The sequence below is a fragment of the Lolium rigidum genome, chromosome 2, assembly GCF_022539505.1.
Source record: "Lolium rigidum isolate FL_2022 chromosome 2, APGP_CSIRO_Lrig_0.1, whole genome shotgun sequence".
Taxonomy (NCBI): domain Eukaryota; kingdom Viridiplantae; phylum Streptophyta; class Magnoliopsida; order Poales; family Poaceae; genus Lolium; species Lolium rigidum.
The window spans coordinates 203,875,307-203,895,131 of record NC_061509.1 but is presented as its reverse complement, the minus strand read 5'-3'; the positions used below and the strand labels follow the sequence as shown (position 1 = coordinate 203,895,131).

The 19,825-nt window shown below is 47.7% G+C and overlaps 2 protein-coding genes across 2 annotated transcripts; one reads left to right on the top strand and one right to left on the bottom strand.

Annotated features, from left to right (window-relative positions):
* Window positions 1-831: 831 nt before the first annotated feature.
* On the top strand, window positions 832-1,617 carry LOC124687993 (uclacyanin-3-like). Its single transcript, XM_047221712.1, has 2 exons — window positions 832-1,000; window positions 1,166-1,617. Exons 1-2 carry the CDS (start codon window positions 832-834, stop codon window positions 1,615-1,617), a joined length of 621 nt encoding a protein of 206 aa, XP_047077668.1.
* A 6,474-nt stretch (window positions 1,618-8,091) lies between these two features.
* Window positions 8,092-19,213, bottom strand: LOC124690483 (histidine-rich protein PFHRP-II-like). The gene is given in 3 exon segments (XM_047223869.1): window positions 8,092-9,104; window positions 9,106-9,211; window positions 18,666-19,213. Coding segments are annotated over 3 exon segments (1,437 nt in total). The 3' UTR covers window positions 8,092-8,321.
* Between the last annotated feature and the right edge of the window lie 612 nt (window positions 19,214-19,825).

Genomic DNA, 19,825 nt, shown 5'->3' with positions numbered 1-19,825 from the left:
GTGGTTGCCAGAGAATGTTGCTGTGTGGCAATATTTTAGGTGGCAGATGGTCAAGCGACGGTGTTCTAGCCACAATCACCTTGTTGTGTCGCCAGTAACGACGCATGAGTTTGTCAATAGGGGCATGTGCCCTGGATGTTTGACGACGATGGCCTCTGCGGTAGTGTGGATGACGCGGAGGCTAGGTCTTGAGTTGGTGATGGCCTTTCGACGTAAGCTGCAGTGTGACGCCCCTCCACCTCCAATCATATAAGTTTAATCCAGGAATTGTACGTGCAGGAATTAAATTAGTCGGTTTGTTGAACGGTTCAACCAACACTTGCCACCTTGATGTCTTCTCCTAGCACATTTTTTTGACCTCTTTCGGCTAGTGAGTAGTAACGGCGGCATGCCATCTATACTGCATTCCTTTGATGGTTTATTATCAAATTAATATCTGTGCCTTTCTGTTAACATGAAGATGGATTAGCTGGTTCATATGAGTTGATAAACAATACTAGGTGGCTATTGCCTGCGCTAACGTATTCGATGTGACACTGTGATCAACTGAACGCCATCGGTACCAGCAACCTGGATGGCGCTAGCTATTTGTTCAGGGAATCAAGGGATGGCAGTAGGGATGGGAGTTGGCGACGACCACAACTAACCCAAACTGCTACCGAGCTAACCAAACCAAATCCCGCTAGGTATCACCTGCACCGCTTCGCTAAGCCTATATAGCCAGTAAACCGCGGGCCATCAGTCCTGTCACTTGCATTCTGTCCTTGCACTCGCATTCCACTGCCAAAACCTCGAGGACCTAGGTCGTCGGTGATCCCTGAGCTTGTTGCCATGGCTGGACATGGACTTCTTTTAGCTGCTGGTCTCGTGCTCCTGGCCGCGGCCGCCCCGGCAGCGTACGCCGTGGACTACACCGTCGGCGACTCGTCGGGCTGGACCGGCGGCGTGGACTACAGCACCTGGGCAAGTGATAAGACCTTCAACGTCGGCGACACGCTCGGTAGGTTTCAGTACCAGTGTTCGTGTATGGCAAAATGGGCGTCCATGTTGGCGTCAGCGGCGCCGGCAATGGCTGCCCATGACTTGCCTGATGGGCGGTGCGTGCCCAGTGCAATGTCTTGGTGAGGCTGATCAACCCCTTGTCTGTTTGTCTGCGTGCGTGCAGTGTTCCAGTACGGCGCGTCGCACAACGTGGCGGAGGTCGGGTCGGCGGACTACAGCGCCTGCTCCGCCACCAACTCCATCCAGTCTTACAGCGACCAGGACAGCAAGATCAAGCTTACCAAGCCCGGCACGCGCTACTTCATCTGCGCCGCCGCGGGCCACTGCGCCGGCGGCATGAAGCTCGCCGTCACCGTCGCCCCCGCGGCCACGAGCACTCCCACACCCACGGCGCCCGCGGCGACCCCCGCCGCGCCGTCGGAGACGCCCTCGGAGACCAGCCCCGACAACGAGACGCCCTCGACGTCTACTACGCCGGCCGCGACGACGACCAACACGCCGGCCTCCGGTAAAACGGCCGACAGCGTCGGCGGAGCCAGCGGTATGGAGGCCCGCTCTGTGATGGGCGCGCTCGTTGGGGCCGCGGGCCTCGTGGGCCTCGCCCTCATGGGCTAGGCGAGAGGCAGTGCTGCTTATTTGTTTCCGTTATCTTCTCCGGCTATCAGGTCCGAGTTTTCTTCTGAGTTGCACACTGTGTGCTGCTGTAGCAAGTAGCAACTCTTTATCTGGGGCTATTCCGCGCTTCCCAGTTGCCTCGTATTGTGTTCGGTAGTTCATCGGATTCGATCGCGACTGTATGTTTGTACGACCACTTTGATATACATTCCCTCTTTGTGACTTGGTAGAGCTGTCAGCTGCGGCGTCCCGCTCACGCATGACCATGTTCTCAGCCTGCAACCACGCAAACTAGAGTCACGAAAAAAAAACATCAAGAGGAAGGCTACCATGTTAAGATGTTGGTAAAGATGGCCCAGTCCTCAGCTGGGGCTGGGGAGGCCGTAGCTCACTACTCTCGTGATGAAGCTATGGCCCATGAGTCGTGGTGTGCATTGTTTTTCGGGTGAGCTCCCCGCAACCATCGTTGGTCCTATTTTTGAGCCCACAAGCACAACAACACAAATCAACATACTACCCCATATGTAAAAAAACATCACCAGCCATCGAGTGAATTAGGTTGATAACTTGATATGGCTTAGTGACTGAATTAGTTACCAAAACTTGGAATGCTCCTACTAAAGGCAAAACTGCTATAGACATATGGAAGGAAAAGCTTCGACGGCCAGGGAAAGTTTCTATTGGTTGGATTAGAAACATAGAGCATGATCTAAGCCAACTAAAATAATTACTTCAAAAAAACTAAAATAAGAAATAATGGAGGAATATGACACTCTGGATATTGAAGCCGAGGCTGACGATCTTTCTGATCAAGAACAAATTAGGATCCGAGAAATCAACTGTGAAATACAGAAAATCTGGTTAAAAAGAAGTAAAGGCCAACCAACGTTCTCGCGATAGGGACATAACAGGGAGATAGGAATAGAGCCTATTTCCATACTGCAGCAGACTGAAGACGGAGAAATCTACGATTCTCTCTTCAGAGGGTCCTGAGGGGGCCACTTTAGACTTAGGAGATATGCTAAGCGTTGATACTTATTATTTTAAGGAGTTGTTATCTTGTGAGTCTAGTTATGACTTTCATTTGGAGGATATGTTCTTTTTAGCTAGTGAGCATATGGATGATTCTACAAAATCGAGTTTGGATGACCGACAAGAATGGCCACTTGTCAACTTTGCAAAAGGGAATCAGGGTCCACGGCGCACATCATGTTTAAATGTAGATACTGCATCCATATTTGGAGGGGTATCAATGAATTGATCGTCTTGGTGGACCTTGACATCTCTAGTGAAACAATTTCCACACGGTGAAGGAGTGTTGGTGCTCATTCTTGTGGGTCGGTGGCCGGCCTCGCAAGGGCCTCTCATCTTTACTCACGCCCGCCGCTTGGAAGATTTGGAATGAGCTCAGTGTGGGAGTTTTTAGAAACTTTGCATCTATGCCCTTCATCATCTTAGAGTCTATTATGTGGAATATGCCACGCTGTAGAGGTCTACCAGGGACAAAATTTTGGGCGCAATTCTACGGCGAGGGTAGGCTTTTGCTTCCCTAGCATTTTGTAGGCTTGTAAGCAAAAAATTCTCTTAATCAATAAAATAGGAAATTGTTTGCCTTTGTTTTAAAAAATTAAATGGGGGCAGAAAACACCTTTCCACGATGTGAAAATGAAAGGTTAACACAAACGCGCGTTGCTTTCTCTCGCATGTTCTCGGCAGAAAAGAAAACACCTGATGTCGTTGCCGAAGTTTTGGCAAAAAAAAGGTAGAAGAAGAAGCCCGCTTCAGAGCGTAGAACTAGAGACGAGAAGAGCACAATGCTTAATCACAGGCTCCTCCCGTCCCGCTGGAGTTCTGGGGAATTAGTGATCTGAGGCCGACACTTAAAATGCAGTGACAGTGAGGTGTACGCACTGGCAACCAAATGGGAAATTACTTATCCACTTCTCTGCCTTTTTTTTGAACAAGAACGGCCCGAAAGGCCTGGAAGCATCCATTAATAACGGTGGGTACAGGAATTACAACAATGCCCTTTTACATCTCTAGCCCTAGAAAACCAGTAATTTGAAGAAAAGGCACTGAACTTTAGAGAAAGGACCCTAGCAAGAAACAGAAAAAAGCAATCAGGTGCTTGGTCTCCTTCTCCACCGGTCGCCGGCGACCTCGAGGCGTAGGACGCCGAGGTCAGAGAGGAAGTAGCTCGGGGCGCTCTCCATTCCGACGAAGATCTACCAGCGTTGGCCGCGACAACACCACCGGGGACGAACCACTTGGGGGCGGAGCAACGGCGAGCTCCAGCGCTAGGTAACAAAGGGCCTCCAGAGGAGGTAGAGCTCCTGGTCGAGGGCCGTCCTTCGGCCATCGAAAAAGGGGGCGAGGCAGCGGAGCCAGCAAAGGTCCCACGTTGAAGAACTCGCCAGCCAGCAAGGCAGTGCTCCAGCATGCCAGGATCAACAAGAGCTTCCAAATAGCACCACACATGCTTTTTATTGCAGCAAGAAGGGGTGTGGAAGGAAGGAGCAAGACCAGCCGAGACATGATCTTGCCATGGATGCGACACGAAGGTGCTAGCATGAGATCTACCGATGCCCTTCTCAGTCCCAAGATTCAGAGAACGAAGAACTGGAGAAGTAGCACCACCAAATCCGGATCTAGCCACCTCGTTATTCACCGGGAGAGAGCTAAAAACTAGAAAATCTAAGACTAGAAAGAGCCAGACCTCTCTCCCACCCACCGTCAGCCACCATGGCCGCGTCGAGGGGGAGAGAGGCCGGCAAGAGGAACTAGGAGGGGAAGGTTCAAGAAGAACAAGGCTCCACAGAAATATCTACTGTAGCGAGACGAGATCTAGGAGGGAGGAAAGTCCGTTTCCCACTTCTCTGCTTTGAGCAAGATCTGAACGCTTCGATGGACGCCTCGCGCGATTGCTACTCGTCTGGGCTCGGACACCTCGCGAGGCGTGTCTCCTAAGCGACGCTTCCGCCGCCGCCGTACCTGAGGCGGAGAGATCCGTCGCAGTAGTACAAATACGTGTTCGCGGTTCGCTGGTGCTTTCAGGTGAGTCGGGGTCCATCGGCTGATGATCATGCAAGCACCAGCCATTATACTCTGTGGCTCTGTCTGCCAACTCTAACAAAGAATTTTCAGCCGCACTCGATCATAAATCATTCGCGACGATGGCCCTGGCCGGCGCGGCTGACCCCGGCCGGCACCAACCGTACGTTCGCGTGCATCGGTCCATCGATCGTCAGCTCGATCACTGCACTCCGGCCGGCCTAGCACTGCTGCGATCGCTACGATCGAGAGGTGTTAACATGTTCTGGTGAAAGGCTAGATGCACTGATAGTTTGAAAAAGTGACGAATCGGGCGCAACCGGTTCCAAGGACTAGATAAATAGCAACAGAGGTTCGAGTCTCTGTATTGTTGAGGAATTTGTTGGTTTCGCAGCAGCAATGTGTTAAGTTTAATGCACTAACTATCTATACAAACGATCGATCTGATGGAAAGTGCTAGGCAATCCCCTTATACAGTTTAACACGTGTGGAGACGATAACATAGGTAAAGTTTAGAGTCTTACATTTTAGGGTGAAAATCCAAGATCTGAGCTTAATTAGTTGTGCATGGCAATGACCTTGGTAAAGCAATTGTTTTGAGAGCGGGAACTATCTAGAGTGTAAATCTAAAATCTTTAGATTCGACGATGCTTGTGCACTATTTCCTTCTTGCAGGCATCGCTTTCGGAGAGCCTGGAGTTCAGGTATTGTCTTTTTTCGATAAAGGAAATATATTAATATCAAGAAGATACCAAATACACCTAGCCTCTGCAACAACGCAATACTCTAATGGTACTATCGATGCACATAGCCAAAAAAAAGAAAAAGAAATTAAGAAATAAAAAGTCCCGCTACGGTATCTAGCCCTAGCAGTAGCAATACATACACCCCCAAAACAAACACCTGAACTTCAGACTCTCCAAAGGCGACGCCTCCAAGAAGGAAATAGTGTGCAAGCTTCACGTCCTGATCAAAAGATCTTAGGTTTTCAATCTGAAGATAGTCTTTGCTCTCAAAACAATACCGTCAACAAGTCCATTGTCAGGCATAAACCAATTAAGATCAGGCTTTGGATTTTCACCCTGAAAGGTAAAACTGTGAACTTCACATGTGATGTTGCCCCTACTTGCTTACTATTGCTGCGAGAACCAGAACACCAAGCAAGTCCCTCAATATCACAAAAATTCGAACCTCCATTGCTAGTCCACCAATCCGGTCTTCATGATATTCTCCGCCTCTAATTTCATCATGAATAAGAATGTCATCTGATGGCAACACAGAACAGAGCTTCGCGCCTCTCCCTCAAGAACCAAACGGGAAAACATGGATGCACGCGACCGAATACAACCCAATCCAGCAAACTCCAGGCAATAGATGCACTGTTCCATTCACCGGCAGAGCCTTCAGAAACTCATCACTCCGACTAGATGAAGAAGGACCGGCATTAGGAAAGTCTTCATCTTCGCAAAAGAAGAACCCTAGGACAACCACCTTTATAAGGCAGATCGGTCGGCCCCATGCGCCGCCCGCCGGTCGACCTCATCGGCAGAAGAGGAGGCCGCCACCGACCACAGACCACAGACCCGTCCAACGAGTCGTCCGTCGCCACCCCAACCCCAAAGTAGGCCACAAACGTGATCCACAGAGAGGGAGAGGCGCAGAGGACCGATCGACCACCACCAAGCACGGCCACGCCGCCGTAGACGCCATATCCGTAGTCGTCAGGGTCACCCCCACCGCCAGCCGCATCGCTGAAGATCACCCGGCCGCCGCAACCCTGCCAGGCACGACGCGCTGCAGATCCACCGGCCGAGGCCACCGCCCCGGATCCCGCCCAGGAACACACCCTGCCGATCCCTGACCAGCCGTGCTACCGACCGACGACCTCCGTTGTCGATCCCGAGCCTCCTTTGCACGCGCGACGCGGGAGGAAGCCTGCCGCCACCCAGAGCACCACGGGCTTTGCCCGCGCGCGTGCCAGCGGCGGCAGGGAGGAGGAGGGCCGGAGAGGAGGGGAGGCGGCGGCGGCTTAGGGTTTCCACCCGAGCCACCCAACGCGGGGGGCGACGCGGGGGAAAGGAAGTTGTGAGTTTTGATAGTTCATGTATTCTCTTGGTGGTCGATGTATTGTTGCTGCTAGGATTGGAATACCGTAGCAGAACTTTTTTGTTTCTTAGTTTTTTTTTTGGTTGTGTGCATCTGTACTACCATTAGACTATTACGTTATGCAGAAGCTAGATAGAAGCTAGATATAATTGGTATCTTTCGATACTAATATATATTTTTATCGAAAGAAAACAATAAATGCTACTTTCGGATACCTGATGAGTGAGGATAGGTATCCCCTGATTTTATACTTTCGGACATCCTAGGTGAAAGGAGCATTTCCACTCAAATCACGTCGAGGCTCGTTCCTCAGATTTTTGTTTCTACTAATTCTTTCTAAATCGATCCGTGCCAGATCTGTATGACCTTGAGCGCAATAAATGAATGGATCGCGGATGTTGCATTCATGTGATCCATTTGAATGAGGATTTGCATTAAGACTCTCGATCCGGAAACTTTTACCGAGCTAGAGTGGCAACATTTACCGACATGATCTGTTTCTCATGTGCAGCACCGTTTGTGATTCAGCATCTTAAGGGCATGAGCAATGGTGGCATACACAACTAGCTGCTCCATGTAAAAAAGATGTCAGAAGCAACATGGTCAATTTTATATCTTCAATGGAAGCTACAACCTTAGTCAGGAAAAAGAGAAAAGGGACTCCACAAATATGACACTATGTATCTCTTTCTCTCTCCAAAAAAACATGATTTTAAGGCTTAAGATCTCACTTCCTGAAGAGGAGGCTGCCTCTTCACCCGAACCTACTTTGAACCATCCGAACCTAGTTAAAGGTGTGAGGCAGTAGCTCTAGGGCAGTGCATTGGGCATGCCCTAATAAAACTTTGGACGGCAGGTGGGTCTGTTTGCTTAAACAGAGAAAAGAAAAACCCAACTAAGCACTGTCTCCTCTCTTTTTTCAGAAAGTGTTCATTTCACTTCAAATAAAATTCTCCTTTATGTCAGCTTTTGTGTGGTTTGTTAGTGCAACAAAATGCCCTTTCCCAGCCTTTTTCTTGGTAGGTCGATCCAGGACAGGTGCACTGTTCGTGCATGCCGACATCCCACGCGATCTAAAGTGTGCATGCTTTCTCGTTAAAAAGAAAAGTCCGTGCTTTTTACAGTTTACACCTGCACCTTGCCGCGAGATTCAAGTATTCAACTGCTCTCTGACGTACGTCCTAGATAGCAACGGTAATTCACCGCTCGTTTAATGAGCGACCACAGCTGCGACGTAGTACAGCGTACAAAACATTTACCACACGAGAGAATTTACCATTACATGGCCACCGAAATTATAATAATACAGCGAAAGTATACACAAATCCTCTCTCTATATAACCAAAATGGGGCAGCAATTCACGTACAGTACAGTGCAACACCGATCATCAAAAGAAGAGGAGCTCGAAGAAGAAGAAGAGTACATCAAGAATCGATCGATCATTCCACCGGTAAAAAATTAAATAACGACATGAAAAGAAAACGGGATCCGACGCACGGGATCCGACGGACACAGCGGCGACATGCATGCATGCACGCACGAGAGCCTAGCTACTGCTCAGAGGAAGGCGGCGAGGCCCGCGGTCGCCAACGCAACGAACGCGGCGACACCGGCGGCGCGCACTGTGGTGGCGCTGCTGCTGTCGGTCACCGGTGTGCCAGCTGGCGCGAGCGTGGGGGACGATGTCGGGGACGTCTCGCCGGCGGGGGAGGGCGCCTTGGGGCTGACCGGGGAGAGCGAGGGCGTCGAGACTGGGGACGTCGCCGGGGCGGTGGTTGGGGCGATGGTGGGCGTCATGGCTGGAGGTGGTGTCGCCATTGGAGGAGGCGTGGCGGGCGGTGGCGACATGGGCGGTGATGGCGGCGGGGTGGTGGGCGCGGGAGGCGGGGTGGTAGGAGCAGGCGGGGGCTGGGTCGGGGGAGCCGGGGGCGGGGTTGTGGGAGCGGGTGGTGGGGTGGCCGGCGGCGTGGTGGGAGCGGGGGGAGGGGTGGCAGGGGACTGCGGCGCGGGAGGGGGCATGACAGGGGCCTGAGGCGTCGGAGGGGGCATGGCCGGGGCCTGTGGCGCCTGAGGAGGCATGGGAGGCGCCTGAGGAGCGGTGGGAGCTGGAGGCGGGTTGCCGGCCGGGGGCGCGGTGGGGGCGGGAGGAGGGTTCCCGGCGGGTGGCGCGGTTGCTCCCGGCGCCGGGGGTGCGTTGGGCGCTGCCGGCGCGTTGGGGGCTTGCGGCGCGCTTGGAGTTTGAGGCGGCTGCATCGGCGGCTGCTGCGCGGCGCTGGAGACGACGAGGAGCGCGAGGACCAGCGGGAGGAGCGCCATTTTGTCGATCTGGTGTGGTGCTCGATCGGCGATCTCGAGCAGTGGGAGGAAGAGAGAGTGGAGGAGTGATGGTTATATAGCGAGAGGCGATCAGTGATCCGATCGAGCGACCGAGAGCGGCTAGCTCACTGGTCGTACGCACAGCCTACCGATGACGGTGCGCATGGCGGAGTAGGGCAGGGGTGTATCTGCTTCGTAGTTCGTACGCAATACGTACGTGTCGATAGGGACAAGCGTAGATGCAAATGCGTTGGGGGCCTGTCCTTGAATCGGTTGGTGCAAATGCCAGCTCTGTCGCCTTTTTGGTCTGGAGGGGTTAAGCCATTACTTTTGGTCCAGCTTTTCTCTTACGACCATTATTACTTTGTCTAGCTAACACAATATAATGCGTGATCCATCTATAGGAGATATCAAGTTCATCTCCACCAAAAAAAAAAAAACCCGCAAAAAAAGTTCAACTCCACCAAAGATCAGATAGCTAGCTGATGGATTCACAAAACTTTAACTGTTAATTAAGGATCTAGCTGAGTTTTGACGTAATCTCAACCTCTCTTGTGATTAAGATTAAGGGGGCTATTAAATAAAGTCATAATACATGTCCAATACAGTATAAATTAAGTAGCACTCTACCTGTACAAGATCCCCTTCTGTACACAACACGTATGGGGGTTTTCCATACACATATAACACTAAGCTCGGTCTTCTAACGAAACATCGATTCCCCCATGTTAATAGGTATTACATTTTGAAATGTGTGGTTCTTTTCCACCCAGGGAATGGCAGTGTAATCATAGGGTTCTCTACCCTATCGGGTGAGATCACTGCACACATTAAGTCGTTCCACATACCCATCGCCTTCCGCAATGCGTAAGCAATACACTATGTTCTTGTTGAGGTGCGTGTCTTTGCAAGGGCGGAGCGACTCGACATCACCTGTCACCTATCGATCCACAATGTCTTACAACGCACACCGTTTAACCGTTCCTTCTCTGCTAAACACCTAAGTGATCATGTCGTCAAACGAATTTCCAACCACCGCGCCTTGTAGGATCCCAAAGAAGGGTTTAGTTGCTGTAATTTCTTAACAAAACTACACCCACTCAAAACCACTATTTGTTAGAAATGAACCATGGTGTCAACATAAATATAAAAAAAACAAGCAACCAGCTAGACATGCAAAAATGATCAAAAGTAAAATGAACCAACTAAAAAATGAAAATATGAACCATTCAAAGTAAAAAAACAACAACATGTTGATCCGTCATGTTGATACAACAGAATTGCATTTTATTTAAACTATGATAGTCAGTACTATTTCACAACCTACGTTAGATTGTTGTTAGAATAGAACCTTCTATTATGATATCTAAGGATCTTAACATGGGTATAAACACATGCAAACAATCTTTAATACATATAAAATGGGTCAAATTGGTTTGCAGATGGATTTTGAATTATCCCCCTTCCATAGTTTGTAGAGATTTAGAAGGAATTAATTTCAGCCAACTGTTTCAAACAATATATGAAACGGAAAATATGTGATGTTAGTGGGTTTCTGTTTACCATCCGTGTATATATTGTAATGCTAGAAATTTAGTCATACAATAGTAAAATTTGAGTTCTTACATTACAAACGATGTTATGTGTATAGTGTTTTTAGATAGAGTAGCACATTAGTGGTCAAAATTACACGTCAAAAGTAATATTATTGAGAAACTAGTCAAGGTTTAGCGAGAATGAATAAGTAAAAATGTTTAGCATAAACACTCCAATGAGGGACTGATTGGTGGCAGTGAGGGTAATAGTTTAAGGAGCTTTACCTTTCATTTGTCTTTTTTCAGATATTAAAGCGGCAGGTTTTAGGAATTAATTGCCTTGAATCTGAACTTCCGGAGAACCGACCTCATTTTCAAAGCATTGTTGCTCGATGGGAGGAAACCTGCCAAGTTTGGACGATCACTAAGAGAAAGTTAGCTTTCAGTCCAGATTATTGATATAAGGGGTTCTTCAGCAACTCTTCATCCCTGCTAGGAAGCACTGGCATGGCGAAACGTCGTGCCCATAGGATAATCTTGATGAGATTAATAAAAACAGTAACACCTTTTATCGAACAGAAGAGTCAACGGATAATGAAGCAATTTTTGTCGAAGTTTTTGTGGAAGAAGGTAGTAGTATTTCCCTAGGTGATTGTGAGGGGATCAATAGAAAGGTATGAAAATCTTTCTCGAGAAAAGGCGACGAATAGAGGAGTTTTTTTTTTGTTACACCTACCATAACGGAACCATGAAACTACTATAGAAGAATGCAGTTAGAGATGGAGAGTTACAATCAGGAAATTACTCTTGAAGATTGCTCCTTTGAAAATTAGGGTTCAGGAATTGACACCAAAGATTGATGCCCGTGCAACTTTGAAAATTACCGCTAAAGAGTTATGTGTCGTTGAAAAAGTACTGTCAAATAATTACCATTAGGTAAATTACTATTGAGGTTGATGATTTTCTTTGAAATATTATGGACACACCGATGAATGATTAATGTTTAATAATCATCGTTGAGGTCGAAGATCCATGTTGAGAAATAACCATCAAAGAAGCCGACAAATCACTTTCGAAACTACCATAGTGAAATTACGGCTATGAATATGTGTCAAAAGATTATTGCCAAATAATACAAAAAGAACAATAAAAAAGTCAAATTGCTGCTAGAAAATTACGGTCGAAGAATTACTATCCGATAATGACTCACCATCAAGGAGTACTCTCTGGTGCCTACCGTTTAGAAATTACGGCTAGGAATCTATCACAAAAGTTTATGTCGAAGAATGAAAGAAGAGGGACCTAAAAAAGTTTACCGACAAATAATGGAAAATGAACAAAAACAAATACTAAATTACTTCTGAATAATTACGTTCAGAAAATTACTACCGGATAATTACTCACTGTCGAGTAGGTACATCGGGATATCTACGGGAGGTAAATTACGGCCGGAGAGTTATCTCAAAAATTACTGTAAGAAAATAATAGAAGAAAGTTGTAATAATATTTTTATCAAAGGCCGACATGGATGCTGGTGATTGGATAAAAATAGCGCTCTACAGTTCCTTATGTGGTGGAGCTCTGAGAGGTCTCTATTTCCTCCAACCTTAATATATGTATCTATATGTGAAAAGGTTTAACACAAGTAGTACAACTTATGTAGTTCACCTATAAAGATGTTACAAAACTATTTTGCTAGTTCTTGGTCGATCGATAATTACCTTATAGCTCGGTACCATCAGATTTTTTTGGGATCGTGTATATTTGAGAGTTACATATGGGGTTGCAATTACAACCGAGATTTCCAGTTGCACATGATTACACCACGAGTTGCAACTAAAACTAGGAAGTTTAATTCTTGGTCAACTGAGAAATAGTCATGTAAAAAATCATCAATCTGGTACCTACGTGAAATCAATGTACTCCTACTGAACATTATCTAATGGCTAGTTTAGTTTAAAGCCTGTGCAAACATGACCTTACACTGACACATCATAACTCTTCTTGATACACTCCTAATTTCCACTGAGCCAGCTCACATGAAAAAACCAGTACGGAAAAACCTTGAAATGGAACCGATCCCATGTGATGGCCTGTCAAAGGTTAATGCAGAGATAACAAAGACAATGTTCCTCCTCAGAATTCAGATCAATGATTAAATAACGAAAAGGCGCCTACTAACTAAAGGTAAAGGTAACGCAACCAACTTTCGTAGGAGTAGTTTATTGCAGAGAAAGGTAAGAATTTTGACAAACTTTGGTAGTATGATTTGCATGGCATCCACACCTTTGGTAGCACAAATTGATTATGTCTTTTCCATGATCGTAGCGTGTCATTTCGGGTCCTTTTCTCGGCTAATGGTGGGAAGCTGGCATCAAGAAATTCAAGCTAGGTAGGTAGCTAACCTAGCTCCCAGTTGGCATCGCACAGCCGGTAACCATCATGCATGATTAAGGTTGCAGCAATTCGTGTAAAAATTCATACAATAATAATCATTGGTTTGATGTGGCATACAGGCTGTGGCGATTTGAAGCGCCACCAAGATTAATAGTCTTGACAGGAGCAGAAACAGAGAGAAAAGAGGAACTGGTGTAAACATCTTTCGGTGGTTTCAGATGCAGCTAGACTCGTTGTTGGACAGATCGAGCACCATGACTGACCAACGATCTTATGCTCCGTCCTGAAGCAACTTGAGGCGCCCACTTTCAGCATTCGGACGCGTCGATCCTCTGCCACATGCAGTTCTTGGTTGTTCATGCAGTTCTGCATCGATCACCGATCGTTCAATTAATTTGGATCAGAAAGAGTAGCATAGTTTTCAGTTCAGAACAGACACCGTAGAATATTTTACAGTTCAGAACAGACACTCGGCGCTAGTAGCGAGTCATTTTCATCTCTAGTAACATCACATTCACAGCGCGCGATGCGGCGATCGATGCCAAATCGCCGATGACACGCACGGCTGGACGTAGTTTTCACAAGATTTCATGCATCCTCCTACCAATAACCAGGACGCCAGCAAGCCATCGATGGTTTCCGACCCGCCGCTGTTCACCACAATTACGCCGGCCCCGACAGGGACTCGCAAGAGATTAGATCGGTGAGTCGATCCTGGTCCATGCTACCAACAGGCGTGGGTCTCCCCTTCCTTCCTCACTCAATCACGCCGCTCCATTGATCGACCTTCCGCTGCGCTGCCGGCGGGCTCACGGCGACTGTTCACCGTCCGGTGCTCCGGTACGGTTACTTAATACTGAGGCATGCATTGGTGGCCGCGCCACCGCGCCACGGCGAGGTTGATCGGTAAATCCGGGCGGTTCCCGGCCGGCGTGGGTGACGGGGGAAAAACGCAATCAATTCCCTCTCTTTGATCCTGAAAGCAACGTGGGGGCAGTGATGACAGGATTTGTGGGGATAGGGTGCATTGCAAGGGAAGCAACAACGCCACCGTCCCGTCGATCGATCCGTCGCCTTTTCCCCCCAACCACCGGTACGACCATTGCTGGCTCCGATCGACATGCAGTCATGCACTCTCCGTGAGTTGTCGATCGTTGGTTAACTATAGAATTCGAGATGTAGGCGCTTCGCTGCATTTGTAAAGGTAAAATTGAAGAGGAAAGTGAAACGGTGCCTTTTGGGTGGTGTTAGAGCATCTCCCGCCGCGTCCCAAACCGTCCCCAAAGCGATTTGGGATGCGCCGGACAAAAAAACGTTCTCAGCCGCGTCCTCCAAAGCCGATTTTTGTCCAGCGTGGCCAGATAAGGTATCCGGCGCTCCGAGCCCGTCCCCGTCCCACAGGAGACGTACCGGGGACACCGGACGCACCGAAAAGCAACGTGAAGCGACGCGGGCCTGATCCGTCAGCGGCTCGGAAGCCTAAAACCCTGTCGCATACCTTTGGTCAAGCGACGTTAATGTCGTTCCAGTTTTCTCAGGCAACGCAGGGACGCGTCTCGTCGTGCATGGCCGCGTGGCCGTCCACGCCGGCGTTATTGCTTTCAACCACCCGCTGCCGCCGTTGTACATTAAGAGGCCCTGCGGTTCGTCCCAATCTCTCACCGCTCCCAAACCTTCTCCTCGTCGCCCCTAGATCTTCTCCCCGCCGCTCCAAACAATGTCATCCTCGTCCTCCCGCAAGATCGCCGAGATGAACGGCTTCGGCCGCGGCAGTCTAACCGTGAAGAAGGTGTGGGCGCTGTACCACGCGGGATATCCTGTCCCGCCGAACATGCGCCTGCCAAGCAGCGGCGGTTGGAAGATGGCCATGAACGGCATTGGCATCCCGCCGCCGCCAACGCCGGGCACGGAGCGCTGGAAGGACGCCATCAGGGCCCGGCGGGCTGAACTCAACGCCGTGGAGCGGGTGGATCTGACCTGGGCGGCGAAGAACAACGACGACTGGTGGGCCACGTACATCAAGGCCAAGTACGACGTGGAGATGCGCAGCACCACCGGCCTCATCGGTGGGCAGAACAGCTGGAACAGGGACGGGCGCGCCCTGTTCTGGGGCGTTCCGGGGCGCACCCTCGAGAACGTCATCCGCGGCATCCGCAACGGCGCTCCAAGGTTGGAGGCGCCTCCCTCACAGCCACCGTCTCCCGCAACGCAATGGCAGCCAAGAAGGACCACATACTCGTCCTCCTCGAACTGTTCTTCCTCAGGACCGGCCCGATCGACGTCGTCCTTGTCGTACCGCTCGGCGCCCTACATCGTCCCCAATCGTGTGAAGGAGGAGCCGGCGTCGCCCGTCAATCCGAGGCGCGGCGGCAGTGGCAGCCGGCAGCAGCAAGAGAGTCGTGGCGGCGTCCTCCTCATCCCGAAGCTGGAGGTGAAGGAGGAGCCGGAGGAAGCGTCGCAGGAGGCGCTGCTCGCGGAGTACGAGCGGCAGCAGCGCCTCATCGCCAGCAGCGACGACCCCGAGGACTGCCCAGGGCTGCGAGCGGCGTTCTTGGCGTCGCTCAACGACAAGGACGCCTGGAGGGGCGACGTCGAGACGGCGATCACCATGTCCATCCGCGACTCTGGCAAGCCGCTCGTGGACCTCACCGACGACGGCGAGGCAGGGCCAGGCGGCCTGTGAAGGACGAGCCCGTCGACGAGCCCGACGAGCGCGTCAAGCAGGAGGTCGTCACCGACGACATGTACAACTTTCATCAGTACTACGACGCCTCCGGCCGCCGCAAGTACTAGTAGGTTTAGTTTAAATTTAGTCGAATCTAGTTCGAATCTATGTAATATATGCCAAGTTTGGATGAATTTAATCGAATCTCGCACAAGTTTAAAATTTCTGAAGTTTTGTTTGGGGAACGCGACTGGGGAGCGACGTCCCCCAAACACTGCACGAACAAAATACGTCCCCCAAACGCTCGATCTGGCATGGTTTAGGGAACGGTTTGGGGGACGCAAGTGGAGATGCTCTTAATTTGAGTTGGCACCTGAGTTCTTCGATGTCAGGGGTGTGGGCTTTTGTTTTTCGCGCTTCTAGCCAAACTGTGTTTCTAACCCTTCTTTATTAATGAGATGAGAGAGAGCTTATGTCTCCGTTTAACGAACAGTTTTAGTAGATTGAAGACGTGTTGATGTTGTGGTTGCACGGACGTGCCAAATGGACCTTCGTTTAGAGGAGCCAACAACCTTGCAGTGGTCGAAATTTGTTTATCATTGTGGTATGGATGTAAGGAAAATATTATGGAAATAAATAAAATTCAGGACCCACCGAAATTTCAGAAACTTCGGAAAATATAATAGATTTGAATTTTGTTAATATAGCCTTAAAATTTTGGTACAACTACATTCCAGTACAACCAAAAGTTTGGAAAATTCGTACCCAGCACATTCAGTATCACATAAAGAAAAAATATGAATATGTACCCTTTGCCTAAAATCCGTCATGCACCAAGCTTCGGTTTGTTCAGTTTTTTACTAACGAGCTCTAATGGTTTCCCTATCTCCACCAAAACTATGCAATTGTGGAGGATACATGCTTATGATCACCGGGTGCGTAAGAAATGTGAAATCGTGCGGATAAACCGAAATTCTAGACAACGTCTTATGCTGTAGGAGTGTAGGTAACTCATTGAACATTGCTCTATCCTATTATCAGTTTCACCTAATATCCCAATCAACCTGCACGTCTTATGGAGAACCTTCGTTGGTATTTACAGGTCTATGGTTTGTTATCTATCTTTGGCTGCCTTCAGAAAAGTACAAGATTTTGTCGTGGAAGAAGAAAGAGTTTGAAGACCTCGAAGATTTGCTAGTATCTTTTAGACTTTATTTTGTAATTGCTGAAAACAGCTCGTGTATCTCTACCATGTACTATTTATTATTATTATGAATATATGTGGTATTGATTGTCAAAAAAAAAAAAAAAAAAACCTGCACGCTCATGTCTACGACATGGCAGCACTAAATACCCATATATCAAGTGCGTGCCATACATTTGGGTAGAAAACTTCAGTGGAGCATGATCGATCTAGTTCTAACCTAGCATCAACTTACATATCACAGGGCACCAAGCTTCGAGACCAACATTTATATGCTGGGTCGTCCAGAGATCAGCACAGTTCTGCTCCTAGATCATGCGTTCTGTATCCCAAGGGATCACGCTAACGGCGAAAGTACCCCAGAGTGAATCCCGTCTTCTCAATGTTGTAGGTCTGCGGTCGCCAAACATACTCACCAAAAGAATTTGAAAACTCAATAACTACTAACTTTGTGAATTGGTCTTGGCTTTTGACTAAAAAATTGAATTATTTTGTTTAAAACCTTTAACTATCCTAATTAAAGATCGGGTAATGTATATCCCCATGCTATTTGTTATACTATATCTTATACAGTATTCGGAGCACCAATTCAAAATAGGATACCTTATCCGCTGGATTCTTTAAAATCAGATATATATGGATATTTTAAAACAGATTCGGGGCTGTGATTTAGGTATGGAAATTATCCTATCCATTTACACCCCTAGGTGCCGCACACCTCGACCCGGCCACGGTTTATTGGACCGCGGCCCACTTTCCTGTTTTTTACTTTTTTCACCTTTTCTATTGATAGTTCTGTTTTTAAAAACTAACATTTATCCAGATTCTTTTTATCTTTTCTGTTAAAATGTAACTTTCATTATTTAATTTATATTTTATTAAACATGAAATCGTCTGATTCAAGAAAATAGTTCAAAATTCAAAATTTGTTCAAATTACAAAATTTGTTTAAGTTATGAAATTTGTTTATATTTCGGATTAGAACATTTCTTGAATTATATATTTCTTAAATTTGAACATTTTTAGTTTTAAACATTTTAAAATCTGGACATCTTTTAAATTTGCACATTTTAAAAAATACATTTTTTCTTAATTTTTTTTAATCTTATGGAAAGTAAAAAGAAAAAGAAACAGAAACAGAAAAGAAAAAATAGAGCGTCTAACTGGGCCGACCCGTATGAGCACTAATCCTGATGGGCTATAGATTGGATGGCAACGCCACAAATGATGGTTTGGTTATTCCATCAATAATGTTTTATGCCCATAGCCCGTAATGGAAAAGCTTTCTTGATCGGCACCTTACCACGAAGGTTTTTTTTTTGAAAATCACATATATATTAAGGTCAGCAAGCCGCCTCATTAAAAACCTTCCAGCCCCCTTCGGTACCCTGGAAGGAAAAGAGTGCGTCTGAAACTTGCTGCCTGCTCAACAAAGTACTGTTACATTGTTGTGAACATAGTCACATCATTCATTACATAAGGGAAAATAAAGCTTGGACTATCACCCTCCCAAAACAGATTCTCATTTGATCTATACGCATACTTTGCCAACTCATGGGCCACTTGATTTGCTTCCCTATGACAGTGTATAAACGAGAGCTCCGTCATATCACTCGCCTTGTGGAAACATTCAGCTAGAATAGCAGCATGGGGGCAATTAATCTCCACTTCACCGTTGCATTCTTTGACAATGTCCAGGGAGTCCGTTTCTATTTCACAGGAAGTACAACCCAGTCTCTCCAGAAGTTCAAAACCCTTAAGGACCGCATTTGCCTCTGCTGCTTCAGAGTACAATAGTAGCCCGCCATAACCTCCCCTTTTTCATTTCTCAGAACTCCGCCAGCAGCCCCCGACCCATCCGCAAAGTAAGATGCATCAATATTCAGTTTGAGTTTATCCTTCATTGGTTTCACCCACTTGAACTCCTTTTCCTTTGCCTTTCCCTGACTCGCTCCAAAATTTGCAGTGAGAGCCTTTATAGCAAAAGTTGAGTTCTTTGGAGGACTGACCCTCTCACCCTTCACTGCCTCTCTTCTTTGCCACCAAATGTACCATCCTCCCACCGCTATTAATTCATGTAATGACACCCGCTCAAGGTTAGGGGCATCTCTATTGGGTGATCGAAGAATGTGCTCGAGGACAACCGAACCTGATCGATCAACTAGAAGTGCATGTTGTATGTCATCCATCAAACCCAATTCACTCCAAGTCTCTTTTGCTCTTAAGCATCCAAACAGAATATGGCCAATATCCTCCGGGCCACTCTTACATATTGGACATTGAGGAGATACCTTTATATGCCTCCCAGCCAAAATAGCCATTCCAGGGAGAACACCATGCAACACCTTCCAAAGAAAAAATTTCACCTTGCTCGGGATATTTAACTTCCACATGATATCCCATACATGATTCATTTGAGCCGAACCCTGACCATCTCTTCTTCTTGTCATATGTCCAAACAGATGCTCCCACTGAATATAATAAGCAGAGCGAACTGTAAAACAGAAGCTCTTTGTGTTATGCCAGGCCACAAAATCATCTGACACATGCTGACTGAGTGGGATCCTCAGTATTCTTTCCACATCAACCTGCAGGAATATAGATCTCACAAGCTCCTCATCCCAACTGTTAGTAGCCGGATCAATAAGCTCATTGACTGTCCTCAACAGAATATGTCCCCTTCTTGTGTACACTTTCCTTGTCGGGCTTGATGGGATCCAGTGATCCTCCCAGATATTCACACTTTCCCCCGTACCAATTCTCCATATATGACCCCTTTTAAAGGTTTGTAGCCCCGCCACAATGCTTTGCCAGATAAAGGATGAACCATTCTTTGGACCCGCATATAAAAGGTTAGTATTTGGGTAGTATTTGGCCTTGAGCACCCTTGCACATAAAGAATCTGGTCTTGATAACAGCCTCCAACTTTGCTG